The sequence below is a fragment of the Thalassophryne amazonica genome, chromosome 16 (genome assembly GCF_902500255.1).
Source record: "Thalassophryne amazonica chromosome 16, fThaAma1.1, whole genome shotgun sequence".
Taxonomy (NCBI): Eukaryota; Metazoa; Chordata; class Actinopteri; order Batrachoidiformes; family Batrachoididae; genus Thalassophryne; species Thalassophryne amazonica.
Genome location: NC_047118.1, coordinates 71,247,952 through 71,261,221, shown reverse-complemented (window position 1 = coordinate 71,261,221; position 13,270 = coordinate 71,247,952). Strand labels below are relative to the sequence as shown.

Genomic DNA, 13,270 nt, shown 5'->3' with positions numbered 1-13,270 from the left:
AGAATCGGATTTTGACTGAACAGTTGTTCTGGGGATGCTTTCAAGTTGACATCATGTCAGATTTCTTGCAGAAAGCGCCACTAATGGTGTAAAACATATTCATATCAGCTGACTAATGGCATCTTAGAGCCATTTACACAGATTGAAGTCACCACAATGCTTTATGTGAAATTAATGATGGACACTGTACACCCCGTTCAGTCATTACAGGTCTAGATTTCTCTGGGTTCTGGAGTCACAAACTTGGACACATCTGACTCGGGTACTGCGGGAGTACGACTTGCATTGTGAGTGAAGGTCAGTTTTGGCACTGCGGCCATGTGCTGCGTTGTTCTGTGCTTAATCCTGCACATGGGTGCCTCACTTTTAATGACTGTAGCAACTGGAAAAGGCCAAGAAAGCACCCAAGGAGGCACCCACATTTAACCTGGTTAGTTTGGAGAGGTGGTGATGGATCGTGTGCCTGGATGAATGTCTCATCTCTTATTCCAGTGATTTCCAGTCCATAGAACTATTTCAAGAAGTGGTGCATGTGGTGTCGGGGAAACGTGAGTCAGAACTCAAACAGAATCTAAAGACATATCTCAAGTCAGTAAATTAGAAACTACACGATGAGAACCATGTTGAACAGGAACTATTGAGTACCTGCAGCCAGTTCCCTGGTTGCATTCCCACAGTGTAAATATGGAATAAATGAGGTCATTCTTCACACCAAAGACAGAAGAAGGCGGAGCTTTATTTGACTAGAGAATATCTCAAGAATTAATGGATTTCCACTAAGGGCCTCTTCACACATAACATGAAAGATGCAGAAACCAGAGGAAACACACCAAACACAAAATGGGGAACCACGAAACATTCCACCTGCTGTCGAGACGGACACGCGATCGCACAGGCATGCACGACACATCGGCAATGGTTTCGTGCACACTCGTGCACATACACAAACACAGTGCAAGCAGCTAGGACGTGTTGCACCACATCGCACCCTTGATGTGGAGAAAAATAAAATAAATTAGTGAATATGTATAATTACTGAATATCACTGGGTTGATATAAATAATAAATGAAAGAGGATGCAATACAGAACCCTGTGGTTAAATAACCCTGGTTAAATCAAAAATAAATGCACCCACTTGCAGGATTCAAACCTGCAATTTACAAAAGCTCAGATTACTAGTCAGAAACTTTACCACTGCACTACAATCACAATGTCTTATAACAGCACTGTAAAATGCCTAAACACAACAAGGAGATAAACATTCATTTAAAAAAAAGAGAAAAAAGCACTGTAATAACTGACAACACAGCGTTTGTTACGGCCTATTTTTGATGATACGTGACTGAAATGGCGTATTTGTGGCGCTGTTGGCTTGTCATATTGTCATAGCCATGCGGCACGCATGTTCTGCCGGACAAGTGACATTCAGATTGCCTGCTGCGTGATCTGACAGTCCGTTTCACATGCAGCAGTCTACCGACGTGCGCTGTGTGTGGCCACTGCAAATGTGGCTGAGCAGCCCCCATATGATCATGTCTGTTAATACATAGCAGCATGTCATGCAAGTGTGCTGTCCCACTGCACGCCACATGTACGATACACATGCAGACCATGTGTATTGCTGTTTGCAAAGCCACCCTCGTGGGGGCACTTAGACAAATTTCACAAGTTGACAAGTTGGCATACAACTGAAGACCAAAAAGGCCAAAGACAACTTCTGGTTATGTCGCTTTGATTACTATCAATTTGTCATATTCAAGACAACCCACATAGTATTAACTTGTCATTACAAAAACCGAATGACACTTAATGACAGCAGTCATAAACACTTATGACATTGATATAATGTTTATGACATGTTCATGACTGTCATGTAACAGTTATGACAGTGTTATGTCACTATGGTGATGATACTTTCAAGTAAAGTGTTACCAAATGTTTTGTAGTATATACTAAATATTATATTATTAATATTTAGAACACCAAACCCACCCCACCTCAACACACACACACACACACACACACACACACACACACACACACACACACACGCACACACAGTGAAGCAACCCCCGAACTAGCCAGAGAATAATGACAATTTATTCAGCTTAACTAATTAGCAAAACTAATTTCTAAGCTGTGTTCACATCTGCTGGTCATTTAATTCAATTATTTAGTTATTTATTATTAAGTTATTCATTCATTAATTTATTTATTTATTAAGAAAATAATGGATTTTAGTTTCCATCTCACTGCTTTCAAACATCAGTGATTGTGTGCTTGGCCCCCTCAATGCAGTTGCATTACCAGTTTACCACTAGTTATGTCACAGCCTGTGAAGCTTTTTTTGCTTATCACAGGCTCCCAGTGGCCGCAAAGCCCACTGCTGCTTGTTAAAAAAAAAAAAATAATTTAGAATTCCTAAATTCTACTCTGTAGAACATTACAACCCTATTTAGTTTTTTCTCCACTCACTTTGACTCACTTTGTCTTTGGCTCAAATAGCACGTACAGGTTTTCAACAGAATTGTGTAAATTTTAGAAATTTACACGTGTACTTGTTGACTGTATGTAGGGCTCCTTCACACGTAACACGAAAGACGCAGAAACCAGAAGAAACTCCGCGAACCAAAAACAAAATGGAGAACCACAAAACATTCCACCTGCTGTCAGAGGGGCGCATGGTCAGACAGGCATGCACAAAACCGCGGTGACGGTTTTGTGCATGCTCGTGTTTGTGCGCACAAACACAGTGCGAGCACACGCAAAGTCGTGTACACAGCAGTGGAGGAAAAAAAATTTAAAAACACCACAATTTATAATACTTAATTCCTTTTCTAAAGTGCGGATTTAGCCTCCGCCTAGATGTACACCAGGAAGTAATGAAATGACGTGGATTACTGTTCTCCGTTTTATGTTTCACATGAATTACCTGATGGGCTCATCTCATGAAGAGCCAGCTGGCTCCTGTGTCATAAAGAACCGGCTCCCATCTCATGAAGAGCCAGCCTGTCACGTCGTGAGCACATCAGCCGTGATACACTGCAAATGTGATATGCGTTTTAATTATTATAATATGGGGAAATCCCACAGTGACACATGCCTTGCAGTCTGGTGGGGTGATTTTCTGCATGGCACAATATTCAGCAGCTTTGCGGTGCACTGACACAACGGCCAGCTGGAGCAATATATTTTAATTTATTTCCACGTGAGGACAGCAAGCTGACATCCACGCTTCACGCTGTAGTTATGCAACTTCATAGTCTACAAGCCAGTACAAGTGTTCCTGAGCTGAGACCTGCAAGCACAGATATCTGACCAGCTGCACATCGCAGGGGGACACGCCCACCTCTATCAGCGGACCTCGGCAGGTCACAGAAATAAAAGGCTCACTGTTGCTTTGTTCTGTGATTTTAATTTCATGTATGTATTATTATGTGTTTGTCCTGTATCTGTCTCATGTCTGTGTTGTAATGTAACACCTTGTGTGCATGGTCATGTCCAGCTGTCAGTCGGCAGTCAGCTGACAGGTGCTGTGTGTCCACAGTAAAGCGTATGAGCAAAGTGATCACACAAGAATGAGTTCACGTCTTCCCCCTCATTTGTTTTATTTAATTTCCACTCTTTCTGTCTGTCATGTAAACTACAATTTAAGTGGTGCAGGTGACATCAGCCGGCCAGATGGCTTCACACTGTGCCGCACGCTGAAACGCTGGCCGGTCCTCATGAGGGCGTGAGCACCCGCACACATGTGTACTGCATGTACTCCAGCTGAGGTGCAGTACACAGCTGTCAGCTGGTCCAGCACTGGATTCTGGGACCTTCAGCCACAGTTGACAATGTTGGATTCATGGTGCGTGTGTGTATACTGGTGATGGTGGTTGGGGGGGCAACACACAGTCACACCCATCTGTATTGCTAGCTTACACCACACTCGTGTGGCACTTAGTCACTTTTCACAGACAGGTCGAATGTGGTCGCTTGCTGTCTACTATCGTACCAGGAGCATGAATAGCCCCGCTTTTTCTCAGTGTCCAGTGAGCAATGTTAGATGTTTGTGTGTGACACCTGGAATTTGGCTGACACCTGCCGAGAGGGGGATTGAATGAGCACCCACAGGGCATTCCCTGTCTTTCGGCCACTTGTGTGCATGAATGGTTGTGGCGACAGCTGTAGGATGCGTTTGAGGTGGCTCTAATTTTTCACGAATGTCATGCAATTCCTCTTTCGTGCACTAGTCAGCTTCAATCATGTTATGTGTCAAGGGGTCCTTAGGTCTGTAAGTTATCAGTTGAAAAAAAATCTGAAGGGACTGGCTAAATGGCAGCTGTCTTCTTTAAAGCATAGTTGATTCATACACTCTAAAAATTGTTACTGTGTTCTACTCAAATTTTTTGGTGAAACATTTTGACACTTTAAAATATTGAGTAAATTAAAAAGCTGTAAAATCATTTAAATATACTCGATGAACTTCGTAAATCTAAGTAAAAATATTAAGTATATTAGTCCTTTCCAAATATTCTGAATGAAATTATCATATATTATAGATAGATAGATAGATAGATAGATAGATAGATAGATAGATAGATAGATAGATAGATAGATAGATAGATAGATAGATAGATAGATAGATAGATAGATAGATAGATAGATAGATAGATAGATAGATAGATAGATAGATAGATAGATAGATAGATAGATAGATAGATAGATAGATAGATAGATATACTGTGTGGTGAACATTCACTTTCTATACCAGCTTACTCTAATTAAGGGTCATAGTGGGACTGGAGCCTATCCTAGCAGCCATAGGTTGTGAGGCGGGGTACACCCTGGACAGGACGGCAAACTATCACAGGGCCACAAATACACAAACATATTTACACCCACACACACACCTATGGTCAATTTAAAGTTTCCATCTGCATGTCTTTGGATGTGGGAGTAAGCCGGAGCACCCAGAGGGAACTCATGCAAGTACAGGGAGAACACGCAAACGCCACACAGAAAGGCCATAGGTGGGAAGCAATCCCATGACCCTCTTCTCCTGTTTACTTATACATCTACTCCTGAAATGTTTCCCAATAAGATAAAAGAAAGTTTCCATAAAGTTGATGTAAATCTTAAAAATGTTTTGGGCACTGCTCATCTGTCAGACGTTGTCCTGCCTGTCACTGAAGTTAATTTCATGCATCGATGCTTCACTGGTAGCGTGATGTGTTCCTATGAGGCACTGTGTAGGAGTTGATGTTGGTGCGAGCTGTTAATTTACTTTTATGTGATTTCATGCCTCATTTGGCCGCTAATGCAGTAACTTCTCAGTAATGCTCTGTAGATACTCCAGATTATCTCCATCTGAATTCCGAGGATGGAGTTCATGATCATAATCTCCACAGCAATCAACAAGAGCATCTCAGACACAAACATCACTTTAATTCATTTTAGTCCGATTTATTCCCATTGATGGAATCAAAGACGGCAACACGTGAGAAGCTGAGTGAGGAGTCAGAGAGTCTGGGTTTGTGATTATCCTGGATCAAGGCGAAGATTAAGACCCCCATCACACTTAGTACGATTGTAGCACACGTCAAGCCAAATCAGGCAGAATGGAAAAAACAAGGATCCATGCCACATCTGTGGCAGTAAGAATTGCGGAGGACAGCCGTCGAACACCAAGACTGCGCTCTGACCCGCCCCAACTGATTCATGCTCGTGCCATGCGCAATGTGTTCTTTTCCAGCAGTCTGGGACATGTCTGGGACATAGCTATAGAGTGTAGAAAAATAGTTTTCTCTTTATTGGGGCTTTCATTGCGAGGGCCAAAATTTTACTTATTCTTTGGTTCAGGCCGTTATTATTAATTACATCTCACTAAGACCTCAAATAAATGGTGATATTATTTACTTGGTTATAAGGGCTGATAAATACTGTAGTCTTCCTATAACAGGAAAGGTCAGCATAAAAATTTACTGAATACAATTTTAATGTTTTGTGACCATGCAATGGGAGTTTTCCCACTTAAATTAGAGATATATTCAATTATTATTTTGTATATTGCTAATCTAGTACAATGTTAATCTTTTCTATAAGTTCTCTAAATACTTGTATATCTTGCCATGTTGCAGATGACTAAAGTCTGAAATATCTTGACTGTAGTACTGATAGCATCTTGGCTTTGGATATCCATGAAATAACTTTAAGAAGTGTAAAACTGTGGTCAGTTAGAGATATGTTAGATTATTATTATCTTGTATATTGCTAATCTTGTACTGTTAATCTTTTCTCATAAATTATCTAAATACTTAATCATCTTGCCATGTTGCGGATGGTTATAATCTGAAATATCTTGATTGCAGTTCTGACAACATATTGGCTTTGGATATCCACTCACTAACTTTAGGATGTGTCAAATTGTGGTAAATTAGAGGTGTCTTCTATTATTATTTTGTATATTGCTAATCTTGTATACTGTTAATCTTTTCTCATAAATTCTCTAAATACTTAATCATCTTGCCATGTTGCAGATGATTAAAATCTGAAATAGCTTGTTTTGACAACATGGCTTTGGATATCCACTAAATACCTTTAGAATATGTGAAATTGTGGTGAATTATAGATTTATTTATTTTTTTGCAATTGAAGCAGTCAGAACTGCACTAACAGGGTTATGGTTGGGGTTAGGGTTAAGGATAATGTGAGCTAAGCTTGACTGCGTTGCAAAGGTGTGATGCATTTCATGACCGAATCACGAAAAAATGTGAGACTCAGCTGGGAAACACAGTTATAACTGAATTTTGGATATTTCTACTTCAATATTCTCTACATTATTACCTACATCTGAAATTACAAATTGGACAAAACATGAATAAATTCAGGATATGCTTCATGTGCATGAAAATGCCAGCCCAGTCTCACGTTTTTTTTTTTTTTTCATCCTCCCATCACGAAATGAGTCAAATTTTCGTGACAGGGTTTTTTTTTAACTCACTATTACTAACCCTAACCTTAACCATAACCTAATCCAACTTCTTCCCCCACCCTAACCATAACCACCCCGACCGCCCGCTTCACTTTTAATTTCATGCAGCCATCATGGAATAAATTAGAATGAATTTGTGCTGCTGTGACAAAAATGAGGTGCTTTTGATCACAATATCAGTAGATTACCAATAGATTAATGTACACTTTGTGCTGCTGAATCACAACTTGCAGTGAGACTGGGTTGGAAAATGCATATGTTAAACAGTACCCCATGCAACAGTTAACATATTACGAATTGACTTTTTGTTAGTTAAATCACTCTGTGATTGCATTCCAACTACTGATATATTTCTAAATGCACTTTTGTCTTGAAATAATTTAAAGATATGTATTATTTGGAATTCACATTTTAAATAGTTAAAACTGGTTTGTAAGTATCTCGCAGCAGTTTCCATTCAAATCAGTGGGTCGCTGTTACTAGTCAGAAATTAAACTGTAAATTTTGATTTTGTCTTCTCAGAAGAGATGTTCAGGTACCCTGCTGACAGATAGATAGATAGATAGATAGATAGATAGATAGATAGATAGATAGATAGATAGATAGATAGATAGATAGATAGATAGATAGATAGATAGATAGATAGATAGATAGATAGATAGATAGATAGATAGATAGATAGATAGATAGATAGATAGATAGATAGATAGATAGATAGATAGATAGATAGATAGATAGATAGATAGATAGATAGATAGATAGATAGATAGATAGATAGATAGATAGATAGATAGATAGATAGATGTGCTTACCTTTAGTAAGTCTCCCTTATTGAAACTGAGTTCATCGCCTTCTGTTGCACGGAACGTGTACAGAGCCACTGCTTCCATCCCGAAACCCCCCAACACTCTCACATATACTCATACACACTCACATACACTCTGTGACCCCCTCTAATGCCCCGAACATGGGGGTGACAAAGCAAGAGAGATTAAAAGAAAAGAAATCAGATAACAGTGCAATGAATAATAGGAGGAAGAGGAGTCCTGTCTGTGCGCCGAACAACAGAGCAAAAGACAGAGAGTCAGATCAGAGCAGAAGAGAGAGAGCGAGAGCTGAGCGAGGGGAAAAACACAACTGGCTGCTGCTCAGCAACACACTGCCATGAGTAATACTGAGAGAGAGCGAGAGAGAGAGAGAGAGATTCTTCCTGTGTGTATTTTTGTCTGTCTGTGGTTTTTGTCGGCATAGCCTGTGTATTATTTTTCATTATGTGTCTGTTATGCTGTATGTCTGTCTGTGGTTCAATTTTCAATAATAGTTCATGTATCTTTAGTGTAAAATCAATTCATTTTTAACAGTTTTAGATTTCACCTCTGACTAAAGGTCAAACAAAAACTAAGAATTTTTCTTTCTTTCTTTCTTTCTTTCTTTCTTTCTTTCTTTCTTTCTTTCTTTCTTTCTTTCTTTCTTTCTTTCTTTCTTTCTTTCTTTCTTTCTACCTGGAATGCTCCCCTTCAGACTGATCTGTGAAATCTTCCTGTTTCTTTGTCAACTTTTCCAGAGTCTTCAGTTCATAGGATCTGCATGTTATGTGGCCATAAAGGAAAACAGGTGAAACTCACACAGTATTTGCCTCATTTGTCCAGGTGTAGTTAGAGTCCCTGAATTGAGAGAGTAGGGACATGATCAGCCAAAAAAAGGTCACTGACTCGTGATGCCACCTTGGGGCCAAAATAGCATTCACTGTTAATCTGCCTGCATGTAAATCCAGCTATTTTATTTATTTAATCACTGAAAATGCTGGGTTGCCATGCATTTGGATGCACAAATAGACACAAGGGCTTCAAGATGAACAGATTTCCTTCAGATCCAAACAGAAGAAACATTTGGAAAAATAAAGTCATCTGTGTGGGATGGTAGTGACTTTGCGAGGTAAAGTATAGTATGTATATTAAAACTCACCTAAACCATCATCGTACAAACCGGTTATTCGCAGTTACTGGACAAAAAAGTCCCAATGTTTTTAAATTGTTTTCCATGTAACAAACACCATATACAACAGATTTTGTATAATGGATTTTCAATCACATATGATAAAATGTACCATCCCATTGCAATGTATTTCCATTAAAAAAAAACCCTCACCTGTGGGACCGGAGTCATTTCCGTGATTGAAAAACCGACCGTTTATTTTTTTCACACTGTGCTCAGACTCGGACCTGTAATCTGACATGCACTTGTTCAATAAGACACAGCAAAAGGCTGTGATTTGACACTTTTCTGCTTTCACTCTTTCATCTCCTCTCATGTTTTAATAGTTTTTGCAGTGTGCACGCTGATTACAAATGGATCAGAAAAGTCCGGTCATTTTCAGCAGTCGGTAAAAATTTTACATCTTACCTTTAAATTGAAGGCGATGATTGTAGGAAGAAAAGCTTGTTGAGGGTCAAATTTGTCAAATTCATCCAGAATAAAGTGTAATCCAGCAACGGAGAACTTTACAGGTACAGGTACTATCAAAATAAATATAAAAATAATTAAGCTATCAAATTTACACAAATTTACAATTTATGATGATTTATTTAATGAATTTAAAGCCTTATTTATGCTTCTGCAGCACTAGAATCCCTCAAAGCTGCCAAGAGAAAAGCCCAGCAAACCACCTGTCACCATGCCAGCTAATACTTGTTGGACCTCTGCAGCAGTATAGAGACATCTGCTGACACTGGGGATGCAAGAGGCATGTATGACGGCATCAAGAAGGCAACAGGCCCCTCCACCTCCAAGTCTTCCTTACTCAAGTCAAAGAAGGCGAAGTCATCACAGACCAGGGGAAGCAGCTGCAGCGCTGGGTTGAGTACTATCTCGAGCTGTACACAACCCAGAACATTGTCACAGTCACAGGTGAACAGGTTAACTGGAAACAGGTGAGTGTCATGATTGGGTATTAAAGGAGCATCCCCAAGCAAAGATGGGGTGAGGATCACCACTTTGTGAACAACTGTGTGAAAAAATAGTCAAGCAGTTTAAGAACAATGTTTCTCAATGTTCAGTTCCAAGGAATTTAGGGATTCCATCATCTACAGTCCATAATATAATCAGAAGATTCAGAGAATCAGGAGAACTTTCTACACGTAAGCGGAAAGTCCGAAAACCAACATTGAATGCCCGTGACCTTCAAACCTAATTCGGCACTGCATTAAAAACCGACATCACTGTGTAAAGGATCTTACCTCATGGGCTCAGGAACACTTCAGAAAACCATTGTCAGTTAACACAGTTCGTTGCTACATCTACAAGTGCAAATTAAAACTCTACCATGCAAAGTGAAAACCATACATCAACAGCATCCAGAAACACCGAAAACCACCAAAAACTCTGGGCCCGAGCTCATTTGAAATGGACAGAAGCAAAGTGGAAAAGTGTGCTGTGGTCTGAGTCCACATTTCAAATTGTTTTGGGAAATCATGGACTTCGTGTCCTCCGGACAAAAAAGGAAAAAGACCATCCAGACTGCTACCAATGCAAAGTTCAAAAGCCAGCATCTGTGATGGTATGGGGGTGTGTTAGTGCCTATGGCATGGGCAACTTACACATCTGTGATGGCACCATCAATGCTGAAAGGTACATTGAGGTTTTGAAGCAACACATGCTGCCATCAAAGCAACGTCTTTTCAGGGACGTCCCTGCTTATTTCAGCAAGACAATGCCAAGCCACATTCTGCACGCGTTACAACAGCGTGGCTTCGTAGTAAAAGAGTGCGGGTAGTAGACTGGCCTGCCTGCAGTCCAGACCTGTCGCCCGTTGAAAATGTGTGGCGCATTATGAAGCGCAAAATATGACAACGGAGACCCCGGACTGTTGAACAACTGAAGTCGTACATCAAGTAAGAATGGGAAAGAATTCCACCTACAAAGCTTCAACAATTAGTGTCCTCAGTTCTCAAATGCTTATTGAGTGTTGTTAGAAGGAAAGGTGATGAAACACAGTGGTAAACATACCACTGTCCCAGCTTTTTTGAAACGTGTTGCAAGCATCCATTTCAAAATGAGCAAATATTTGCACAAAAACAATAAAGTCTATCAGTTTGAACATTAAATATCTTGTCTTTGTTGTGTATTCAATTGAATATAGGTTGAAGAGGATTTGCAAATCATTGTATTCTGTTTTTATTTACATTTTACACAATGTCCCAACTTCATTGGAATTGGGGTTGTATAATTTGTCCAGGTGTAGTTTCTCTAAGTCTAATATGTCCAAGCATAGTTTGTCCAGATGCAATTTGTCCACGTATAATTTGTCCGGTTGTAATTGTCCAGGTGTAGTTTTTCCAGGTATAATTTGTCCAAGTGTAGGTAGTCTAGATGTAATTTCTCCGAGTGTAATATACCAGGTGTAGTTTGTCCAGATGTAATTTTTCCAGGAATAATTTGTCCATGTGTAGTTTGTCTATGTATAATTTGTACAGGTGTAATTGTCCAGGCGTAGGTTGTCCAGATGGAATTTGTCCAGGTATAATTTGTCCATGTGCAATTTGTCCAGGTGTCATTTGCCATAGTGTCGCTTATCAAGGTGTCGTTTGTCCAAGTGTCACTGTCCGGGTGTAATTGTCCGGGTGTAATTTGTCCAGGTGTTACATGTTCAGGTCTCACTTGTCTCTGCATCATTTTTACAGGTGTAATTGTTGAGGTGTCTTTTTCCAAGTTGACATTTGTCTAGGTGGTATTTGTGCAGCTGTAACTGTCCAGGTGTCTTTTTCCCAGGTGTCATTTGTCAAAGTGAAGTTTGTCAAAGTGTAGTTTGTCCAAGTGCAGTTGTCTAGGTGTAATTTGTGCAGATTTACCTGTCCAGGTTTAATGTGTCTCAGAATAATTGTTCAGGTGTAATTGTCCCAGGTGTAGTTTTTCCCAGGTGTACTTTGTCTCAGAGTAATTGATCAGGTGTAATTGTACCAGGTGCAGCTTGTCCAGGTGTAATTTGTGCAGGTATAATTGTCCAATTTACACCAAACTTGATATATGGATGATGATCGACACCCGAACTGCCCTCAAAAGGGCTTGTTTTAGGAAAGGTCAAAGTATTTGAGTATTAAGTATTGGGTTCAAAGGTCAAGGTCACTTTTTAATGCAATGTACATCGAATTTGGCACATATATATGGAAGTGGGTTCTGGAATTTTCCAGGCAAGTTCAGTTTTCCAAAGGTCAATCACTGGTGCCTGTTTGTTGGCCTGCTACTCAGTTCCATTTGCTGATTACGACAAAACATGGTATATCAATGAAGGTTGATCCCAAAATTTCACTTTAAGAATTAATTTTGGGAGAGATCATGGACAAGGTCAAGAAATTGGTGGAATTAAGTGACTTCTAGAATGGCACTGGCCCGGTCAACCAGAGGTCCATCATTTTGGTAAAGTATGGGGTCATGTCAGATTGCCATAGCCCTCACTGTGTTCATGCCCATGGGCAACGTTATCAAGTTTGCTAATAAATTGACATGTCTTTGTTTTGTTTTTTGTTTGTTTTGTTTTGTGTTGTTTTTTGTTTTTGTCTCCAGTTTTTCACCCTTCCAATGTCTTTAAGTATTTTGGAGAAGAACAAGTGCTACTACCATGTTACAGAATGAACCAGTTTTATTACTGATGTTGAAACAATGAGAGCTTTTACTGCCTATTTATGACCCCCAGCTTTATTCTGGTGCTGAACCATGACACGAGAAGACCAGAGAAGAGGTGTGAGCAGAACAACACAAAACCAGATGCTACTGTTAGCGTGACCTCTCCAATAAATCTACAGTCAGCTGGTCACATGAGAAAAAGCTGCAAGCAGAATAGCGGTGATGAGGAAGAGGAGGTGAGGAAGTGAAACCGCCTTTCAGCTCGAATCAAAGTGCCAGCTGTTGATTACTGTTAACTCCGATACCACTTGCAGTTGGATTTTTTTCTTCCTTTCCTTGTGTGGTATGAGGTGACCTTTGCAGCACATGACTCCACCAGTACATATATACCACATGACTCCACCAGTACATATATACCACATGACTCCACCAGTACATATAGGCAAAATAAGTATTTAACAAATCACCAATTTTCTCATTAAATATATTTCTAAAGGTGCTATTGACATGGAATTTGCACCAGATGTTGGTAACAACCCAAGTAATCCATGCATGCAAAGGAATCAAACCATAGATGTCCATACATTATGTGTAATAATGTGAAATAATGCAGGAAAAAAGTACTGAACACCTGAACAAAGGGACATACTAAAAGACATGGAAAGCCAAAA

General features: G+C 39.8%; 1 protein-coding gene across 1 annotated transcript in view; it reads right to left on the bottom strand.

The window, feature by feature from the left end:
- Positions 1-8,034, bottom strand: part of grapa (GRB2 related adaptor protein a) — a 96,324-nt gene extending 88,290 nt beyond the window's left edge. Inside the window, exon 1 of the mRNA XM_034190675.1 lies at positions 7,793-8,034. Coding sequence (XP_034046566.1) covers positions 7,793-7,870 — 78 coding nt within the window. The 5' untranslated portion in view covers positions 7,871-8,034. The remainder of the gene's footprint in view (positions 1-7,792) is intronic.
- Between the last annotated feature and the right edge of the window lie 5,236 nt (positions 8,035-13,270).